Here is a 20,608-nt window from a genome sequence, read left to right as displayed (position 1 = left end):
GATCCCTCAAGGACATCACTAGAAACACTCATTTACAATTACTTTTTGAGATCCAGTTAGCATCTTTTTGATCCATTTAATATGTTACTATCCATCATGTTCTGCCCTGATTGAGTATAGTGTTAATTTTTTATCAGAATTAAGTCAAATGCTGTACTGATGTCTATTATGTGAACCAAACTTGTAATCTTACAAAAAAACATTATCTAGTTGATCTGACCTGTTTTCCATAAGCCGTGTTGATTGGTATTAATTAGGCAGCCATTCCTAATTCATACCTGCTTTCCCCGATAGTCCCAAGAGACCATAAGAGAACCCTCTGAAATACTCTTTTGGGTTCCTGAATCCAGCAGTTGGAGGAAGAACAAATCTAATGGTCGGATGTAGAAGCTAAACAAATTCAAACTGGAAATAAGATGCTAATTTTTAGCAGTCAGGGTAATTAAGCACTGGAACAACTCACTTAGGATGTGAAAATCTCTATCTTCCTCAAAAAGCAGCAAAGAGCCCTATGGCACCTTATAGACTAACAGACATTTTGGAGCATGAGCTTTCGTGGGTGAATACCCACTTTGTCGGATGCATGTACATGGCTATTCACCCACGAAAGCTCATGCTCCAAAACGTCTGTTAGTCTATAAGGTGCCACAGGATTCTTTGCTGCTTTTACAGATCCAGACTAACACAGCTACCCCTCTGATACTATCTTCCTCAAGTATCTTTCTAGCTTAGCTCAGGAGCTGTGGCCTGCATTATACACAGGGCAGCCAGATTATATTACCATCTGACCTTAGACTCTATGACTCTTAAATCCTTAGAGGGAGAGCGATTAACTCCCTGCCTCACACACTAGTTATACAGAGGCCAACTCTAGAGGACACGTATGCACTGGCTTTCAAATTCTGCCCTGTGTACAGGACACGCTCAGTGGTTGTCCTTTCACTTAAGGAATGGGTGCCTCAATACAGTGCCTATGGACAGAAAGAAACTGAAAGAGAGAGCGCCACAGGGACAGATTTCTAAGGTCCAATTTACCACACGTACATTGGAAGCTGCGTGCACAAGGCAGTTGTACCAAACCTGTGAGAACACAGGCCGTAGTCACTCCTCTCAAGCCAGCTGTGAAGCTTCCAACATGTCCTGCTTCTCATACCTCTCTTACCTTTGGGAGCAGCATGTGTAAGGCGCCTTTGTCACGATGCAGCTGTATGATCTCCATCGCCATAGTATTAGAGCAGCCTACAGATCAGCCTGCCCTGAACCACACCGGATCACAAGTAACAGGACTGTACATTTGAATCCCAACTGACTTGTTTCTGGGCTCTGGCCTGGCTTCACAAGCTTGATATTTCCATTAACCTGAACTCACAAGGCCTGCGTAAAATGCAAGCAAGTTCCCAGGTGGGACAGGCGCCCCCGCCATTGTTCACGTGGACAGCTGCAGCCCTGGATCTCACTGTGCCTGAGCGTTACTCACGGAGGCGGAGGCGATGACCTGAGCATCTGCAGACTGCAAGCAGTTGATATGGTGGCACTTACCCCACATCAAGGGCTTGGAGCTTGAGCTCAGCCTGCAGCTGCTAAGCCTGCTCTGGAAGGCGCTCCTGGCCTTACCCAAGCCACTGCCCATTCCTGGTAGCGCTGCAATAGTGCCTGAGGGCTCCAACCAGGGATCAACGTACTGTGCAAACGCTTATTAAAAAGATGGTGCCTGCACCATTCAAACCAGCAGTTGCCCACCTCTAAAGAAAACTGCAGCTCCTGGCCCCCGAGGGTGAAATGGGATTCGGACTCAGGCATTTCTGACCTCTGGCCCTTACTCTCTAAGGCCTGACAAGCTGTTGGCTGAGGAGACTTGGCCCATTATAGACCCAACCAAGGTGGTGCTGGCCCTTTTAACACACACTCACGCACGCTGGCTTTTCTTCGCACTTTTATCCAAACTACATGTACATCACAGTAGAGAGCTGTGCTCACCCAGCAGCATTCCTTACACATGGCTAAAAAAACAGATGGGACACAGTGGGCAGGGGAGAAGTCTCTCTCAGGCAGAGTTCATGCTGACAGGTCACTGTTATCAAATCTCTCCTGGTCATACACCTCTGCCACCACCTTCCTGCCAGCAAACCAGCGCCCATTCAGGGCCTGAATGGCTTTGTGAGTCTCCGAGGCCATAGAGAACTCTACAAAGATCTTGACGATGATCTCAGCGTCCTCCTCCTCGCCCTGCTTCTCTTGGTAGATGATGACCCTGTTCACTGCCCCAAACTTGCCACACTCTTCTGTCACTTCTCCCTCCAGATCGTCATCAATGTCCTTTGGATCCACCATGTTGCGCAGCACCATCACAGTTGACTGCAGGAAGAGGAAGAAGAGAGGTGACTGAGCAGGTTCATGGGACTGCTGGGGTTAACCTTGAAAAGCCATGACACCTGCACATCACAGCAGCCACTTCAGTGCCAGGCCTGAGCAGCAAAAATTAACATCCCAGGGCTTTCTGGAACCAATCTGTAATGGCACTGCCCACGGGCACCAGAAGCACGCTCAACCCATGTTCAGTATAACCCAGAAATGACGACTCTTCAACAGGCATCTCCAGTTCAACTGCTTAGGCCAGCAGCGTACCAGGAATTTGCCACTTGTTTTGTGTCCTGAAGATGTGGCTGGAGAGATGCTATTTTTAAGACTGTGTTTAAATCTTACAAAGATGGATTTATCAAACTGATTTCCCTCCTCTTACCTTCACTTGCATGACACATCTTGGTGGCAATTATTCTTCATGTTATCTTTATCTTGGAACTTAGTGGCTGATGTAAGTAGTTGGCCTCACAGGCCTAGAGACTGAAGGTTTCTCATCATTCCCAGAACAAGTACATTATAGGGGATACCCACACCCCAACCCACCAGTGTGGATCAAGCTCCAGAATTCTCCCAAGCCTTTACCCCATTCCATCCTCCTGCCCTACCGCACTCTTCTGCAACAGGAAGCCCATCGCTATACTATCATTGCCTGTGTCCCCCCGGACGCCTGTCCCTCTCCATCCCCCCATGTCTCTGTCTCAGACCAGCAGCATGTGAGATTAAATAATTTTAAAAATTGCTCTGTATGCACGTGAAACCAGCTCTTATCTCTTTGTAATTCACACCTTCTCAAAGCCTCTCCCCACTCAGGCCAACACAACAAACTCAGAGTTTGCAAGTCAAGCCGTTTTGAAAAAAAGGATTAGGAACACCTTTGGTGTAGCTTTAAAATGCATTTTCTGATGTATCTAAACTTCCCCCTTGAGACGTGATGCTACAGTTCTTGGGGAAATTAAGGTGTGGGTCGTGTAGATCAGGTTTTTATGGACAGTTAGTTTCAACCTTAACTAGGTGACAGCCAGTGTCTCAACAATACCACCGTTGGGCCTTTATATTTTCAAAGTACAGGACACATGAGCTAATTCTCACAGCTCCACAAGAGGTGCAGGTCAATATTACCCCCATTTGGCAGAAAAAAGAGGGGAAGGGCCTTGTCCAATCCCAGAAGGAGTCAGTGTCCAATCTGAAATCAGAACTCAAGTTCTGTGCCATCACTAAGGTATCTGAGAATCACTGGGTGGGAGTCTCTGGCCTGTGTTCTGCAGGAGGACAAACCATGGCAACGTGAATGATGGAGAGGAAGGCAAAATCTGGGGGCCAGGACATCAGTGACTATAATGTCTTAATACACCAGTCAGTCAGTACCGGCAAATTAGTCGAAACAATAGTTAAAAATAAAATTGTCAGACACATAGAAAAACAAACTGTTGAGCAATAGTCAACATGGTTTTGTAAAGGGAATCGTGTCTTACTAATCTATTAGAGCTCTTTGAAGGGGTCAACAAACACGTGGACAAGGGGGATCCAGTGGACATAGTGTACTTAGATTTCCAGAAAGCCTTTGACAAGGTCCCTCACCAAAGGCTCTTACGTAAATTAAGCTGTCATGGGATAAAAGGGAAGGTCCTTTCATGCATTGAGAACTGATTAAAAGACAGGGAACAAAGGGTAGGAATTAATGGTAAATTCTCAGAATGGAGAGGGGTAACTAGTGGTGTTCCCCAAGGGTCAGTCCTCGGACCAATCCTATTCAACTTATTCATAAATGATCTGGATAAAGGGGTAAGCAGTGAGGTGGCAAAGTTTGCAGATGATACTAAACTGCTCAAGATAGTTAAGACCAAAGCAGACTTTGACAAACTTCAAAAAGATCTCACAAAACTAAGTGACTGGGCAACAAAATGGCAAATGAAATTTAATGTGGATAAATGTAAAATAACCCCAACTATACATACAATATGATGGGGGCTAATTTAGCTACAATGAGTCAGGAAAAAGATCTTGGAGTCATTGTGGATAGTTCTCTGAAGACATCCGCACAGTGTGCAGAGGCAGTCAAAAAAGCAAACAGGATGTTAGGAATCATTAAAAAGGGGATAGAGAATAAGACTGAGAATATATTATTGCCCTTATATAAATCGATGGTATGCCCACATCTCGAATACTGTGTACAGATGTGGTCTCCTCATCTCAAAAAAGATATACTGGCACTAGAAAAGGTTCAGAAAAGGGTAACTAAAATGATTAGGGGTTTGGAGAGGGTCCCATACGAGGAAAGATTAAAGAGGCTAGGACTCTTCAGTTTGGAAAAGAGGAGACTAAGGGGGGATATGATAGAGGTATATAAAATCATGAGTGATATGGAGAAAGTGGATAAGGAAAAGTTATTTACTTATTCCCATAATACAAGAACTAGGGGTCACCAAATGAAATTAATAGGCAGCAGGTTTAAAACAAATATAAGGAAGTTCTTCACGCAGCAAACAGTCAACTTGTGGAACTCCTTACCTGAGGAGGTTGTGAAGGCTAGGACTATAACAGTGTTTAAAAGAGAACTGGATAAATTCACGGTGGTTAAGTTCATAAATGGCTATTAGCCAGGATGGGTAAGGAATGGTGTCCCTAGCCTCTTTGTCAGAGGATGGAGATGGATGGCAGGAGAGAGATAAGTTGATCATTGTCTGTTAGGTTCACTCCCTCTGGGGCACCTGGCATTGGCCACTGTCGGTAGACAGATACTGAGCTAGATGGACCTTTGGTCTGACCCAGTATGGCCGTTCTTATGTTCTTATCAGCATCTTTGGTCTAATGGCTGGACAACACAGCACAGCAAAGAGTGGGCTCTCTCTGAGCAAGGCACCTCACTACAGAGATCCTCCTTTACAAGGCAGAGAGGGAAAAGCCATGACCGTAGGCTGCAGCAGGTGATGACTGGTTATGATACAGGCATTTGTACTCAGTAAGAATCATAGAATCTCAGGGTTGTAAGGGACCTCAGGAGGTCATCTAGTCCAAAAGACACACCTTTTGTGAACTTGTACCATACACTGTGCTGCTGAGCTGTACCGAACTAAAAGACAGACCCAAGCCAGACTTGTGGCCTGTAGGCTACACTGTATCTCTGGGAATCTAGAATTAACTCAGGGTCATGCTCACCTCCTGTTTGCGAAGCAGTTTCTGCATCACCATGTGACGGGCACTGCTGCCGGATATGCTCATATGCTCCTGTTCACTCAGCATTTCAGGCCTCTCTGACTCCTGGAAGATTTCCTCCTCCTCCTTCTCCTTTTTAACCTCCAACAGAGCCAATGTTGGGGGACTTGCTAGGATAGGATTCACTACTCCCACCTGTGGAATAGTGACTGGAATGGGCGGTCGAGCGGGGGTCACACCTGCAGGTGAATACACAGATTGAAGGAGGAAGTTAAAGGAGCCTCCCTCTAGGATTGGCACTCTGACACATCAGGAAGAAAGCCAGCCAGTAATACCCAGCCTTATGGAATTAGGAGAAAGGTTTTAGTAACTGCAACACGAACCACTGAGAGTGTCTGACAACCAGGGCAAACAGTGACTCAGTACAGTAGAGAGGGCAGGCTCTACCACCAGGTATGATGCACACACGTGGGGAATCTGCCCATTCGAAGGGGAGACAGTGCGATGGGGCTGCCTCTGTTTTGCATGTGGTAAGTGACCACCATGGTGCTTTTGCTCAGGGCACCATGCATCCCTGCCAGTTCTGGGAGGCTTAGTGCCCTTACCGCACTCACCACACACTCGTGGAGAGGCCTGCGAGGCAATGCAAGGAGAAATCAGAATTCTCTGCAAACAATTCAGTTTTAGTACGATTCAGTTTCAAACCCTTTAGTGGGGCTGGTGGCCTGTCTTCCCAGCACAGGAAGGACTGAGACCACACCCGAAAGTCTGCTCATGCCCCTCCTTCAGGGACAGTTTCATTCTTCCATGTACAAAACTCAACACATAACAAAGTTAAGCCCCTGATTAAAGCAGCTGCAAGGCACCTGAAACCTTTCCCCTTGCATCTCTCCCCACTGCTGCAGGGTCAGCCACCGAGCCCACCTGTTTCCCACAGCTCTTCTCTTCAACTGAGTTCTCTCAGCTCTTTACAGGAATCACATGGGTCTGATAACCAAAAGAGGTAGCTGGCCCTGGCTACACTTTCCATGAAGTGACCCAGCTGTGGGGACTAGTGCTATCTTGGAATAGTTGTGGAAGTGACAGAATGAAGAGCAGACGCACCCGTAATGACTCCTGGTGCCTGTGCTGCCATTACGGCCTGCGGCAATGCACCCAGAGGCTGAGCCAGTGTCAGCGCTGGAGACACCAGCCCAGGTGTTGCTAAAGTGCCAAGGACTGCAGCTCCTGCCACTGCTTCCTACAAGAGAAAAGCCAGAGTGTTAATTCTGCTTCAGAGAGTCACGCTCAGGGTGTGCTCTGCTCAGATTTTTTCTTTTTACCTTTGTAGAGACTTACCAAATCGCCAGGGCAGGGGGGCAAATGACCTGTAAAACTACTAGGCCCAGCTCAGCCACTGGCCCGAGCGGAGAAACATAAGCAACTCTGCTTAATCGCACCGACACATGCCGAGGATTGCCCTGAACTCACCTTTCCTGTAGACAGCCGCCACATACCAACCCCCTGAAGAGCAGGCACTTCCCCACACTTCACAGCTATCACCCCATGCCAATCAGCTCACATGTAGGGCCCTGAATGACAGACATGCCAAGGGAACCCGGGAACCCAAACCCAAAGTCTCCAGGATGGTTGTAGCGGGCTGGAGTCAATTCCAGAGCAAAAAGCTTCCCCGCTTCCTAACCACCTCTTGCTCTTCTAAGGTGGCCCTAATTAGGCAATACTGTTTCAGAACAATCAAACTAAATCAAAACAGATAAGCCTATCTGCGGTGTAAATCAGGCCCGTTTCTACACCTTGGCCGGCCATACCCAAGACTGGAGGGTGTAGCACAGACAGCTACTCCTAGGCCAGTCTCCACATGAGGCCGGGAGAACTACTCTGTAGGGTACAACCAAGGCCACCTAGTCGGGAGCTCCCGTAAGTACTGCACTGGGCCAATCTGTATCCCTGTGTTCAACAGGACTGCTGGACTCTAAATAACGCACGCACTCACCCACCTCGTTTCAAGTCCTGCTGCTCTGTTTCTTACCTGAGCTGTTATCTTTGCTGTGGCAGCTGCTGCAGCTACAGCTGCTGCAGGGGGTAATCCTCCAGGCGTTGCAGGTGTTAGGAGAGGCATTGGGGGAGTGACAGCTTTGCCAACCCGGAGATATTGGCCACCCAGGTCAAAGAGGTTCATAGATGAGACAGCATCTTGTGATGACTGTGCCTTCTCATACTCTGCAATGATAATTGGAACCCTGACAGAGTGCTCCTTAAAGATGGACATTTCAGGCTCCCAGGGAAAATGCCCCGTTGCCTGCCTCCTAAACATAGACCCCTTTCCCTGAACAACTTGGGTTTGTACTTCTAAGAACACAATGGTCTAGAGCGGCAGCCATCAGTGTCCCTACCAACCACTCCCACACCTCCCAGATCACAAACCCAACCCCTCTGATTATACAGGATCTTCTCAAACATTCAGCGTAAAGGGAGATGGTTCTTGTCACACCCTAGGTTCTAGCTGAACAAGAACACAGAATCCAGTTTCCAGCTGAGAGCCAGGCAGCCCTCTGACATCAGGCCATGGGCCGCTCTCAATCCCACTCTAACCCATAACTGAAATTAGAAGCTTATTGCCACTGGAGGGAGCAGACATGGATCCAAATCCAATGACATTCCCACCCCACTCCATGACAGGTATCAGAGCAGCCAATTTACCAATGAATCCATAGCCTTTGTGTTTCCCTGTTGTGGGGTCCCTGGCTAGCGTGCAGGACTTAATCTTCCCAAAGGCCTCAAACACACTCTTAATGTCGTCATCGGAAAGGTCCTGGTGAACAGACGCCACGTAGATGCGGTTGAAAGCCCGGGCCTCCTCTGCGAGCTGGTCTATGATTGGTTGTGCCTGTCCAATATTACTAGGCCTGCCGACCTGCGGAGAGCGAAGCAAACACAAACACTCTGAGTGCTCCAAGAGGCAGCACTGGGACTCACCCAAGACACAAGGACTGTAAATGCTAACGAAGAGCAGTTGAACCCCACATAATACTTTCCAGGGCACGGCAATCAGCACCACAGAGCCACAGTTAATTATCATGTCTGGGTTGTAGTCTCCAGTGACTCCACAGGCCACCATGGGATATCAGGGTTACCGAGACAACCCAGATACAGGATGTTTTCTGTGGCACTTGTTACTGAGCAAGCATATTTCAGCCTTGTATCTTCCCTCCCTGACTAGTGACTAGCTTCCAATGCTACAACTGACTAGCTGTCACTGCTACAGGCAGGGCACAATGCCTCCATATCATTCTCTGGAGCTCCCAAAAACCCGTAATCGATCAGGCACTACAACTGCCTGAAAAGGGACCTAAGAGGAAATGATTTTGGTGAAGATGTAAGGACACTGGGTTTTCAGAGACACCGCAAAAGGGACGCCCCCCAAAGTCTCCCACATCTGTCAGGGAATCTCTTACTTGTGCCTGGGAATACAAAGCTCAACTCCCTGGTTCCTTTCAATTTGTACTAACCCCCTCACCCCACCAGGTTACCCCAGAGCCTCATTTCCCTCATAATACACATACAAACAAGCCCCCTTTCTGCAGAACCCAACAGGCACAACCAGGGTCAGCAGTCACTCACCTGCCCTCTCCTCAGGACCTGGCTGCTGCACACAAGACTCCGTATCTAGGCCACAAAGGGCTCCCATTCTGTGCATGGGGAGGAACAGAACAGAGTCCAACACCCCTCCCTCCTCCTAGTGTATATTAACACTTTATGGGCTCTTCCCAGAGGATCAGAGGCAGGTGCCAAGAACCAGTCAGTTCTCAGTGAGTGGCCTCAGGTGGTGCATTGAAAAGAGGCCCACTGAGGATTAGTTAGGGGTTTGTTACAGGAGTGGGTGGGTGAGATTCTGTGGCCTGCGTTGTGCAGGAGGTCAGACTAGATGATCATAATGGTCCCTTCTGACCTTAAAGTCTATGAGTCTATGAGGAACAGATCTCCTAGGAACACAGATTTTCTTCTTCAGGCTCCTCTAACCATCTGAAAAGCCCCATCCTGTAACACAAACAGCAGCATGAGCTAGACTCGCCTCCCACATGACACAACCTGCTGTCACTCACCTTTATGTTTCTCCCACCCAGCATGACTGAGTTCATCTGTTCCAAGGCCAACTGAGCAGCTTCAGGCACCTCGTATTCCACAAAAGCAAAGCCCTAGGATAGAGGGGAAACCCTATTAAATTGTACCAATCTCTTCTTGTTGCACGCCCTAGTGCTCGCATTCCCCACTCTGCCAACTAATGCAGCCTGTCTGTATCACACTGTGCCAATCCCAACTGTTCAGCCAGAGAATCCCATCCTCAAAGCCTTTCCCAATAGCATGCTAATGCAGAGAGCAACAAGCTGAAGCATGAAACTGCCTGAACAGACTTGCAGCCACTTGCTTCCTGAGCTGCTTATACATAAAACAGGTCTTTTAGCACGGGAGAAAGGCCAGGGCATGCACACAAGGCAGGCTAACTGCTCAGCATTCCCCAAGCTCCATGCCCCACATCCCTACAATGGTCCCACATGCAGCCGTTAGGTCACTGCTATGGCTTCTGGTGACACTAAAAAGCTAGGCAGCACAGGAGGCTATTACATTCAATCCTAAAAGCTCCAGCTCTGGGCACATGCCCAGAACCCTCAGTGGAATACAATAGGGACCATCAGTTGAAGAACCACCTACTAAGACAGCTTGCTGTATACTGCAGACTAGGAGGGTGAAGGCTCCTCCTTCCCGGGATGCATGCAGGGTGACCTTAGAGAAAAAGAAACCACCCCTAGGGGCTGTTAACCAACCTTGTGTTTCATTGTAACAGAGTCCCAGGACATGTCAATGCTTTTGATAGGTCCAAATGGGGCAAAGGCCTGGCGGATGGTGTCCTCTCCCAGTTCATAGTATATGGAGCCCACGTACACACGACACATGATGGCCAGCGCCCGCTGCCTCTGAGCTGCCATCTGTTTTGGAAAGAAGAACTGGCTGGTTAGCTTAGGGGGTAGTCACAGATACCAGGACAGCTCTCTCCCCTGTACCACCCTCCCCAGGAGCTGTGACCCAACAGCAAGCAGCTCCTCACTGGCTGCAGCACAGCCTGGCACACTCTTGGTGGTAAAGAAGTATTTTTCTGCTCAGTGCATGGACTGGTGGGGAGCGCGTGGGCAGTAAGGCTCACTCCCAGGGGCACAATCAAGTCTCTGATATGCTCTGCCACCTCAGCAGCCCTAACTCCAACCCACCCTGACAAGATCACATCTCTGGCAATGCCTGAAGCAGGGGGAAATACCTTCATTCTAAAACAGCTTCCCCTCCAGGCAGGGGAAATCCAGGCAGCAAGGGATCCAACATCAGGCACTAACAGCAATCCCTTCTGTCCTGCATGGCGCAGCAAAAGATCCAGTATTTGGCACCACACGCTCTCATTTTCCCCTGCCCTGGGCATCAAGGGATCTAGCACTGGGAACCACCTCCTCCCCACTCCCTGGGCACTGGGCTCCACCTCCTCCCCTCTCCCTCCCTTGGCATTAAGGGAACTGGGCACCAGCTGCACTGTACAGTTCAATAAAAACAAACAAAATCCAGCGATTAAACAAAACCCTTCTCTTGGGGAAGTCTGTGGTGCTCAGAGTTAGCATCTTCCATGGGTATTGGCACCTACAGTAGTACAGCCCCACAGACTCAGCCATTGTCTCGCTCAGTGCAGAGAAAGCCTCTGTGCTCTTTTCCTGAAACTGTCTGAAAGTCTGTTTGCAAGAGGAACCTGGTCGTTCCCCAGATGGTACCCCTAAAACCAGCTTCCTCCAAGCCACATGGCAGTTCTAAGAACTTCACGTAGGAAGGTGCTGCCTGCTAGGACACACTGGCCAAATCTGTGATCTTATCAGCATGCATTGGGACCAAGGCAGAAAGGAAAGCCCTGCAGAGGCAGCTCCCTATAATCAGCAATAGTGTATTTATTATAGCACACTGGAGACTTGTACAGGGCTACATTCTTATTCTGCATGGAACAGCTGGAACGAATGCAAAGTGGTGAGGGCCCTACAAAGAGGGCAAAAGCAGGACTTCTCTTAGTGCTTCCTCCCCAGCCCAATTCTACAGTACTCCACACCCAAGTAGGGAGCTCTGTGAACTCTGACCCCCACCCCCCAAGGAGGACCTTGCTATAAGGCCATTACACGAAGGCCTAACTCAGGTGGAGAGCTCCGGCATAAGGGTGAGCACAAGCTCAGAGTTGTTCTGTCCTCTCTAGGGATGCCACAACTCAATGTTAACGAAGGGGTGGCCAAGGGGGTTTCTCCTGCAACACAGTAATGGACAGAGCAGGCACTGACTGTGTCTGATGAGACAATCACACAAAATAGATGTCAAATGCACTTGAGCTGGTCACTATGACCAGGGAGGTAACTGTTTGCAGCGCAAAATACAGCCTCATTCTGGATTGATTCCTAGCACTTCAGGGGCGGAAGCACTATCATCGAACCAGGTTCTCACACCACACTACGGCGCTTGCAGTTATATTAGATTAACTTGAACCTGGACTCATCAAACAAAGGAAACAAAGGTTTTGTTTTGCCTCTACATTGGGGCTGTGTTTTATGCTTTTAAATGAGGTTTTATGATAGCTCCAAAAGCCTGTGAGCCAGGTGAAAAGTGAGCACGCTCACACCGTAGGGCAGCTAGGCAATAATCTCTAGTGCAGTCTCCCAATCCTCCCACCCTTGAGAAGCCAACATTCATTACTATCAGCTTCCCCTTTCTTCCACTGGTTGCATCAGGGGCTCCCAAACTGTATGCAGGCACAACCCCATTTTAATTATTATTTCCTGCAGAGATCACAGACAGCATGGAGGTTGCAAACTGCTCTACAAAATGGCATCCTCCATGTGGCGTGACCTTGTACATATGGTGCGTGCGAGGTCATGCTGTGCTGCGCAAACTGGCATCCTCTGTACACAAGGGATCACCACAACGCCATCTGCTAATGGGTCACAGCCCACAGTCGGGAACCTCTGTTTTTATATATTTACTTTTTATTTTTTACAGCCACCTTCACTTCCCCTCTAAAATTGGCCTTCTTCCTTGATTGTGGGACAGTGGCATTTTGGGGATCTAGTAAGATGTGCTTAAATGATTCCTAATCATCATTCACATTTTTCTGCTTAAATTCTTCCTGCCAACTGCTCTGGCTCATAACTGTTTTCAGCTTTGTGAAACTGGCCCTATTAAATGCACCAATCATCTATATTATGGTCTGGACTTTATTCTGCTTGCACATTATAAATGTGATCAAACCATGATCACCTGTACTTAAGCTACCATTAATTTTTAGTTCTGTGATCAGTTCCTCTCTCTCTGTTAGAACAAGGTCTCATTCAGCATCCCCGCGTAGGCTGCAATAAATTCTGAGTTAGGGAACTGTCATCTATAATGCTTAGAAATTCCAAGGATGTTTCTGTACTGGCAGCACAAGACCTCCACCATATGTCACTCAAACTGAAGTTCCCCGTGATCACACAGCTTTTATTTGTACACACTGTAATTGGGTGCATAAGGAAGCGGTCATCCTATTCCTAGTGGGCTTTGGTGGTCTGTAGCAGACACCAACTAGTACCCCGCTTGTGCTTTATCAGTCTTCTTCCGAGTTATCAGCAACTCGCAAACAGCTAATGCCATTTTGGACATAGAATGCCCTCCCCATTGTTTTTAACATTCCAGTTGGGTGAACTGGAATACCAGGTTTTGGTAATACCAACTAGACCAAGTTTATGCTCATAAATGAGCAATTCCAGTTCCTCTTGTTTGTTACGCAGGCTCCTAGCATTGGTGTATAGGCAATTAGATAATTTCTTCTCTTCATGTTCTTTGGTTCCTTGATTAATTTTGTTCTCAACATCTTGATTTTGTGCTGAGTGCTCAGATCTTCCCTCATTCTAGCCTCCCCTTTTGCTATTACTTTAGTCCTCTTCTTACTACTCTAGCCAGCCTGAGGCCCGTGCCCCAGGCGTAGGGATTTTCCACACCTTTAAAGATGTGTACACAAAAGGGGCATTCTCTTCTCCTCCAATGACACCTGCCACAGAGACAAGACTGATAGTACTAGCCCTTTCCCAATGGCAGCAACCCTCACAGTGGGAAATCCACATTCTAAACCTTCTGCACAAGCAGGAGAGTCCAGCAGCAGCAGGAGTGAAGTTCTGAGGAACCCATTTACCCCCCTTTATGTTAGCTATCTGGGCCACCAAGCTAGGGTTGACCTGGACTATGATGGTAACAGGCACATGTGGAGTAGTGCAGTGAGTTAAGGGAAAAGGCAGCATATTCTTGTGAACTTAGCGCAGAACCAGGTGCCAAGAATGTGCATGTGAATCCTGGTCCTGTCACTGACCCCTCTCTGCAGCTGTGGGTCGGGTACTTGAGCTTTCTGCTTCCCCATCTGTAACAGAGGCTAAGGATTCCTCCCCCACCGCCAGGTGGGCAGTCAGGGTTTGTGTGTACAGACAGTGCTGTTAGTTAGGAGCTAAGGAAGATTATTATTAAGGACAAGGTAACATGCACCTTTTCAGGATGGAGCTCAAAATGAGGGAGACGACATGCAAAGCACCATTGTTTTCATCTGCACTTTTGATGCAGTTATGCAAGGAAACTGCTTGTCTTGGTGAAGTGACAAGGTGAAACCTTGCTCGGTAACACTCCAGCAGTAGAGGTCTGCTGGATAGGGAGCTTTGACTATGGTCAATAAGTCGCTATAACAGGAGTCTCAGGCTGCACTGCCCTCACATATGGGCCTTGTGGGTCCTGCCAGTGGAGACAGTCCTGTTCTTAAAGTATACTCGCGCTCCACACTCCTGACAGGCCTTGAGATAAAGCATTTGGCGGGAAAACAGGGATCTTAATGACATCGAGTTCACAACACACCATGATGGCTGATCCAGGGCAAAGCCTTGACTTCTAGCCTTTCGGTCCCTCCAGCAGCAGGTGCTGGCTCCTGGCAGAGGGAGGCACTTTTATTTATTTATTTATTTTAAGTGATTGACAATACTAAGCTCATGATTACTCTTGAGAGCCCTGTTAACAAAGGCATCCTCTATCATTATTACATGTTTTCATCTCTGTTACCCAACTGAGCATGATGTGGCTGCAAAATACTGTTGGGCAGAATTAGTGATATGGGAGATCAATAGTATCTAAATTAACGGATAAAGAAGGTTCTTGGGCAACATGGCTCAGGAACTGGCCAGGCTGCCTTCAGGCAGAGATGGCGCTTCCTGTCCCACTCCAAGCTTACCTCCCCCCACAAATGTTATTTTGGCTCCCCAGCTGACAAGCTACCTACCGTAGCAGTGTTACAGAAGGGAAGCCAGGCATGTCTAGTTTTAATGCTTCTTCCCCTTGCTGCACTGGCCTCCAAGTTGCATTTTACACCAACCAAAGAAATTACATTTCAGCTAGACGAGGAAACATTTACAAGTGACCTTTGCATGAGGAGAGGGTGGTTTATAGCCCACGTATGCCAGTGCCCCATGTGTCTAGAAGGCGTGGGAACAGATAATCCCAGGTAAACCAGACTCTCTGTGAGGGTAGATTAGAAACTTCTAGCACTATGGCACTGCACTGCTTTTCTTTGAATAACTCTATTGTTCTTTTTGCTCCAGCCCTCATTGTTTTACTTGAAATACGTGCCAAATTCTCCTAACCTACAAGTATGCACATAGCAACAGAAGTCTGACATTTGGTCTAGGATATGCTCTGAAAGCCTGTAATGCCCCAGTGCTCCCCAGCCACATAGCTACCAGGTCTCTGTTCTGTGTGCTGGTTTCTTATCAATTGCCCATTTGCGAGTTACCTTGGCAGTTACTTTTAGGTCAGGACCTCAGAGCTGTAGCATCCCTAGAAAGGTGCTCCCACAATTTCACAGGGGTTCAGAACTGCTTGAAATCTAAAGGTCTCTTTGCAATTGACTCCAGGGCCCAGGGTGCCAGTGTCACAGCAGACTGTACCCAGCCCAAGGTCTTCCTTTGGGGAGTTTACACTTTGTCTCAGTTTGTTGTGCTTGTCCATAGCAGGTGGGTATGTGGGAGGGTTGTGCTGGGTTTAGTTAAGAGCATTGTATTACCACTAAATACTTCCCCACTCTAGGCCCTGACTAAGACAAAGTGCCCAAGAAGAAGTGAATATGTCTATTGACCGATTGTAAAGGTGAGAGAGGATCTCCAAAGCCCATTGTCACTGCTGCCATCTGAAAGACAGTAAAGACAGAGTTCAGTCTGTTGGAGCTGAGCATACTACGGCTGTTCGTAAAAACTCAAGCAGAGAGCGACGGCACAGGGAACCTGTGGGAGTGGCCTCTCCTTCCTTGCCCCTCACTGCCCGGTCCCAAGGACTGTCCAGCGCTGGGACCCTGCAGATACCAGTCCCACCAACTCTGGGTAGGGGTGCTGCTGCCACTGCCTCAGGAAGCAGGGTCTTCTCCCGGGGGGACTCAAGGCAATAGTAACCTCTGTAACCACTGTCGTTGATTCACCCCCAGCAATTACAAGGAGCCCCTCATCTAGAGCGGCCACCCAGAAACATACACAGCCCTGAAAAGCCAGAGCTGACTAATGCGGCTGGCACATCCCCACTTCAACATTTTTTAAACATACAAACCCCCCAAATCATTATGCTGGGCTCCTTAACCTCAAGCAGGAGGCAGAGAGCTGTATATAAGGAATCTCAGAAGGAAGCGGGGTTTAAACAGCAGCAGAGGGGTCTCCTAGGACATGGACAATCCTGCATTAGCAGGAATAACCAGCTGGAGTTCTGAGAAAAATCCACAGAGTCCATGGTAGCGGTGACGCTGCCAGCAAAGCCAGAGAGACAGGCACCATCTCTTCATGGGGGAAAGGATGGTGAAAGGATACTGCTCCCAGTAACCCCAAACACCACCTTAGCTTCAGGTTGACAGTGGAACTCACAGCAGATGTTTTGATTTTCTGGCAACTGAAAAAATTGTCTAGCCAGCCAACAGAAGAGGAAGCATTAGCTTCTCTTCCCAGGGCAGTTTGCTTTCTTGGGGGGCAGGGAGGGTGAGCATATGTATGAGGGCAGGAGAGGGATTTCCTTGACAGGGCTGAAGACAACATACTTCGATTTCACTGCGGAAACAGAAGTGCAAGTACCTGGCTCCAGGCAGACCTCAGGGCTGTGCTCTGGTTCTAAGTGCATAAAAGGCTCCACCTTGTGGGGAGAGTAAAGGCAAGGGGGTGAGCCCAGAGGGATCTCTCACCTGCAGGTTAGTGAGTTGCTGTTGCTGGTGGGCGATGGTTTGCTTCACCAGCACACTCTTGATACTCTGCTCCATCGCATACTTCTTTGCCTGGAAGGAAATACAGACTCCATAATCACAGGGCACAGGACTCCACAAGGAGCCAGGGAAGGACATTTAACTTCATACAACATTCCCCAGAACCCCACAACTGGCTGCCACTGGTGCTTTCCAGTGCTCCGGCCCCAAGCACTAGGGCACTTTACATTAGTCAAGGGCCGACAGCTTACTATGATCGTGGTCAGCATCTTGTAGTTGTTCACCCTGAAATACAGCACAATGCTTCAGCAAGGACTGGGTGGACTCTGAGTCTGCAGCAGGCGCAATGTTAGGAAAGCATCATGCACTACACACTCAGCATTTCCCTCTTCCTCCCTCTGCCCCTCAGCTCCCACCAGTGCACCTTACCTGCTGAGTTGAGGGCAGGACAGATAGTCTCCTTCAAGTCCTTTCCACTCAGAGAACATCTGGACAAAAGGTTCTACAAAGAGCGAGGCAGCTCCTATTCCCCATGCCCAGACTCTGCACTGAGCGTATCCCTTCCCTTCCTTGTCAGAGTAGGCCTACACTATCTTGGTAAGCAGGAGCTGTGGGTCCTTCTATATACTCCAGCCTCCTCCGTCAGTCCCCTGACCTGTGGCTACAAGGCTGAACTGTTTTTCCTTTACCCAGCCTTCTACCACTCTGAAAAATACTGAGCCTTGCACATCCAATGATGCTGAGATGGAGGCTCCTAATCAAGGGGTCACTAATACCCATGGATGTGCCATGCCCAGGTGACAGGACGGACAGATTCAGCCAACCCCACTCAAAGGCACCTGCTTTCCATTGCTGTACGTGTTTGGGAGGTGCCGGAGAACGGCAGGCTCTAAACCGTGGATTTGAGGCGGGTGCTTCGGAAACCTGGAAACGGACAATGGGATTTACATCTGTCAGCTATGGAGCAGCCAGAGGAAACGAGGCCGTTTCACACTGCGAGCCAAACACAGACACACAAGCAGCTTCAGCATTATGGGAACATTCACACCAAGCCTACCGAGAACAATGGCATACCTGCCTCACCAGAATCTGGGAGACACCTAGCCCACAGCTCCCACCTTCCCCTCCATTCCCAACTCTGCTCTGCTCTCCTCTCAGCACTTCAGACATCACCCGTTCCCACTAGGAGCGGAAGCCAGAAGTGAGCAGTAATGCCCTCACCAGCTGCACACATAGAATCAAGAACCAGAGATCAGAGTTGGGATGGACTTGTTCTACAATTAAAATAGCTTGGCTCCAAAGGGATGAAATAATCTTTGCAGTATATTAAAGGTCCCCTTATAACAAAGGGGCAAGTAATTAGTTGCCGGAGAGCACAGGAAAGGCAGAGAGATTTTGCAGTGTGTTCTAGCATGAATCCTGCAGAGGATTCAGCTGGAGCATTTCTGGAATCTATTAATTGTTGAGTCCAGGCTGCACCTGACAGGGACTTTGGGGCAGCAGCATCTCATCATCATTGGGATCAGAGAAACCTCTTAACAAGTTTAAGATCAAGCTGTTATCTATTTTGATCTTGGCACAGTTTTTGGGTTTTTTGGTTTTTGTTTTTTTTTAAAGTATATCCTGTAATGTTCCCATGCAGCTACCAGGAACTCACAACTAAGAAAAAACATTTCTTTGGCATGATTCTAAGAGCTCAGGTACAGGGACAGCGCAGTCAGTATCCCCTATGTATTCCTGGCAGGCGGGTTCCCCACCTGGTGTGCTCCCCTCTGTGGCAGCAAGTCTGACACTAGCGATCAAGAAGAGCTAAAGAAAGGCCACACGAGGGCCACTCACCTTCTGAAGAGCTTCCTGCTGTTCCGGGGTGAGAGGAGGAAGCCCCAGCTTAGCTGCTGTGCTTTGTCCATTTTCCAACTTTATGGACTCAGTGCCCTGGAACAGAAAAACCACCATGAAGTCTGCCGCTGTTAAATTGGCCAGTTTCCTTTCACAGACACACACAACCAGCTCCGCTCCAGCAGTCCAGAGCATTCAGGTTCAGAAATCACAAAGTCAGAAAAGCCCCCTGCAGGGCTCAGACCTACTAACATGTAACCTTTTTCTCAAAGAGCCAAGCCACCTCTCTTGGGGAGTCTATCCCATCACCTAGGCACTCTTCTAAGCATTCCAGATATGCAGCCTAAAATTTTTTTTTTTACATTTCATGCCTCTAATCCTCAATTTATTTTTGAGAGGGGGAACGATTCCTTTTCTTAACTCACACTGTCCTCTCCAAGGCTAGCACCCCTGCGCCCCATCCCCAAAGTCATACTGAGACCATAAAAATGGCTATACTGGCTCAGACCAATGGTCCATCTAGCCCAGTATCCTGTCGTCCGACAGTGGCCGGTGCAAGATACTTCAGAGGGAATGAACAGAACAGGGCAACTTATCAAGTGATCCATCCCCTGTTGCACAGGCCCAGCTTCTGGCAGTCAGAGATTTAGGAACGCCAGGTCAGGGGGCTACGTCCCTGACCACTTTGGTTAATAGCCACTGATGGACCCATCCTCCATGAACTTACCTAATTCTTTTTTGAACCCAGTTATAACTTTCCACTTTCACAACATCCCCAGCAACAAGTTGCACAGTTGAGTGTGTGTTGTGTGAAGCAGTACTTCCTTACGCTTCTTTTAAACCGGCTGCCTATTAATTCCATTGTGTGCCACATAACAAAAGGAACCAGGAAATTTTTACATCTTTTGTAGCTTCCTAAACAGCACATGCTGTTCTATATGCCATCACAACAGGGTGCGTGATCGCCTCTGGTATATATTACACACATTAAATTCCATCCCATCCTCAACAGACTTGGATTTTCCATTGCCTCTTGATGTTTCAGACCCTTTGATTTCCACAGAATTCCCTGTCCTGTGTCACTAATGGGTTAATTATTCCTATTGTGGTAGGAAGACAAGGCTGCCCAGAGGAACCTGCTAGTGATCTTGTTGGTTTGGGAGAGGGGATTCAGCGGCCCCCATGTGCTTTACCTAGGCTTCTGTTGACCTCTATACCACAGGTTCCTATTACCAGACACTGCTCAATACTGGTATTTATTTATATTTGCTGCAGCTCAAAATGGGATCATCCTGAAGAGTATGGTAATATGAAAGCTCTTTTTGTAGACAGAACCTCCAATCTGGACAGCAACCAACGAACTGAAAAGGGCCAATATAAATACCGTACGGGATGATTAGCTGAATTCCTTCGCACAATGGAAGACTACAACCCCACACATACATAGCATCTCCCACTGGCAGCAAGGCCCAGGCTACTGTCCTGACTACTCCCTGGTTAACACACTGTGCCACTATGCACAGAATGGGGTTCAGGGAGACCACACAAGTATTAGCTGGGAGTGCTTCAAGAATCAAGCTTGCAGAAGGCAAACTGGGGTGGGGGTGAAAAGAACAAACAGCAACTACCTCTTCCACTCTGACTCTGACAGAAGAATGTGAGAAACACTTCAGGTTTGGAGGCTGCTGGCAGTATGGTACTGACTGTGACAAACATACCCAAGGGAATGGATACAATGGCAGTGACTCAGGGTTTGTCTTTGTGACAGATGGAGGCAATTTCCTGAAATATCCTTGGGCTACCTTACTGAATGAAGATTAAATATCTTTGTGGTCCATTGTATTAAAGGAATGGTTTATGTATTATTGTGGGCTGGGACTGTATGTAACCTCTCAAAGAGGGAGATGTGATTCACAGACTTTAAGGTCAGAAGGGACAATTATGATC

At 48.1% G+C, this 20,608-nt stretch overlaps 1 protein-coding gene across 7 annotated transcripts in view; it reads right to left on the bottom strand.

Moving 5' to 3' along the window:
- Positions 1 to 1,916: 1,916 nt before the first annotated feature.
- Positions 1,917 to 20,608, bottom strand: part of PUF60 (poly(U) binding splicing factor 60) — a 47,275-nt gene continuing 28,583 nt past the window's right edge. For 3 of the 7 annotated variants that reach the window (XM_039527398.1, XM_039527399.1, XM_039527400.1), the window contains 11 exons: positions 18,662 to 18,757; positions 17,662 to 17,746; positions 16,805 to 16,894; positions 15,725 to 15,775; positions 10,338 to 10,499; positions 9,618 to 9,710; positions 8,215 to 8,428; positions 7,544 to 7,734; positions 6,619 to 6,754; positions 5,518 to 5,753; positions 1,917 to 2,355 (listed from right to left, as the gene is read on the bottom strand). In XM_039527398.1, coding sequence (XP_039383332.1) covers positions 2,056 to 2,355; positions 5,518 to 5,753; positions 6,619 to 6,754; positions 7,544 to 7,734; positions 8,215 to 8,428; positions 9,618 to 9,710; positions 10,338 to 10,499; positions 15,725 to 15,775; positions 16,805 to 16,894; positions 17,662 to 17,746; positions 18,662 to 18,732 — 1,629 coding nt within the window. In that variant the 5' untranslated portion in view covers positions 18,733 to 18,757 and the 3' untranslated portion in view covers positions 1,917 to 2,055. The remainder of the gene's footprint in view (positions 2,356 to 5,517; positions 5,754 to 6,618; positions 6,755 to 7,543; positions 7,735 to 8,214; positions 8,429 to 9,617; positions 9,711 to 10,337; positions 10,500 to 15,724; positions 15,776 to 16,804; positions 16,895 to 17,661; positions 17,747 to 18,661; positions 18,758 to 20,608) is intronic. The other 4 variants (XM_039527394.1, XM_039527397.1, XM_039527401.1 and 1 more) reach the window with 3 other exon arrangements.

The sequence above is a fragment of the Mauremys reevesii genome, linkage group 2 (genome assembly GCF_016161935.1).
Source record: "Mauremys reevesii isolate NIE-2019 linkage group 2, ASM1616193v1, whole genome shotgun sequence".
Classification (NCBI taxonomy): Eukaryota; Metazoa; Chordata; order Testudines; family Geoemydidae; genus Mauremys; species Mauremys reevesii.
This window is presented reverse-complemented; position numbering and strand designations above follow the sequence as displayed.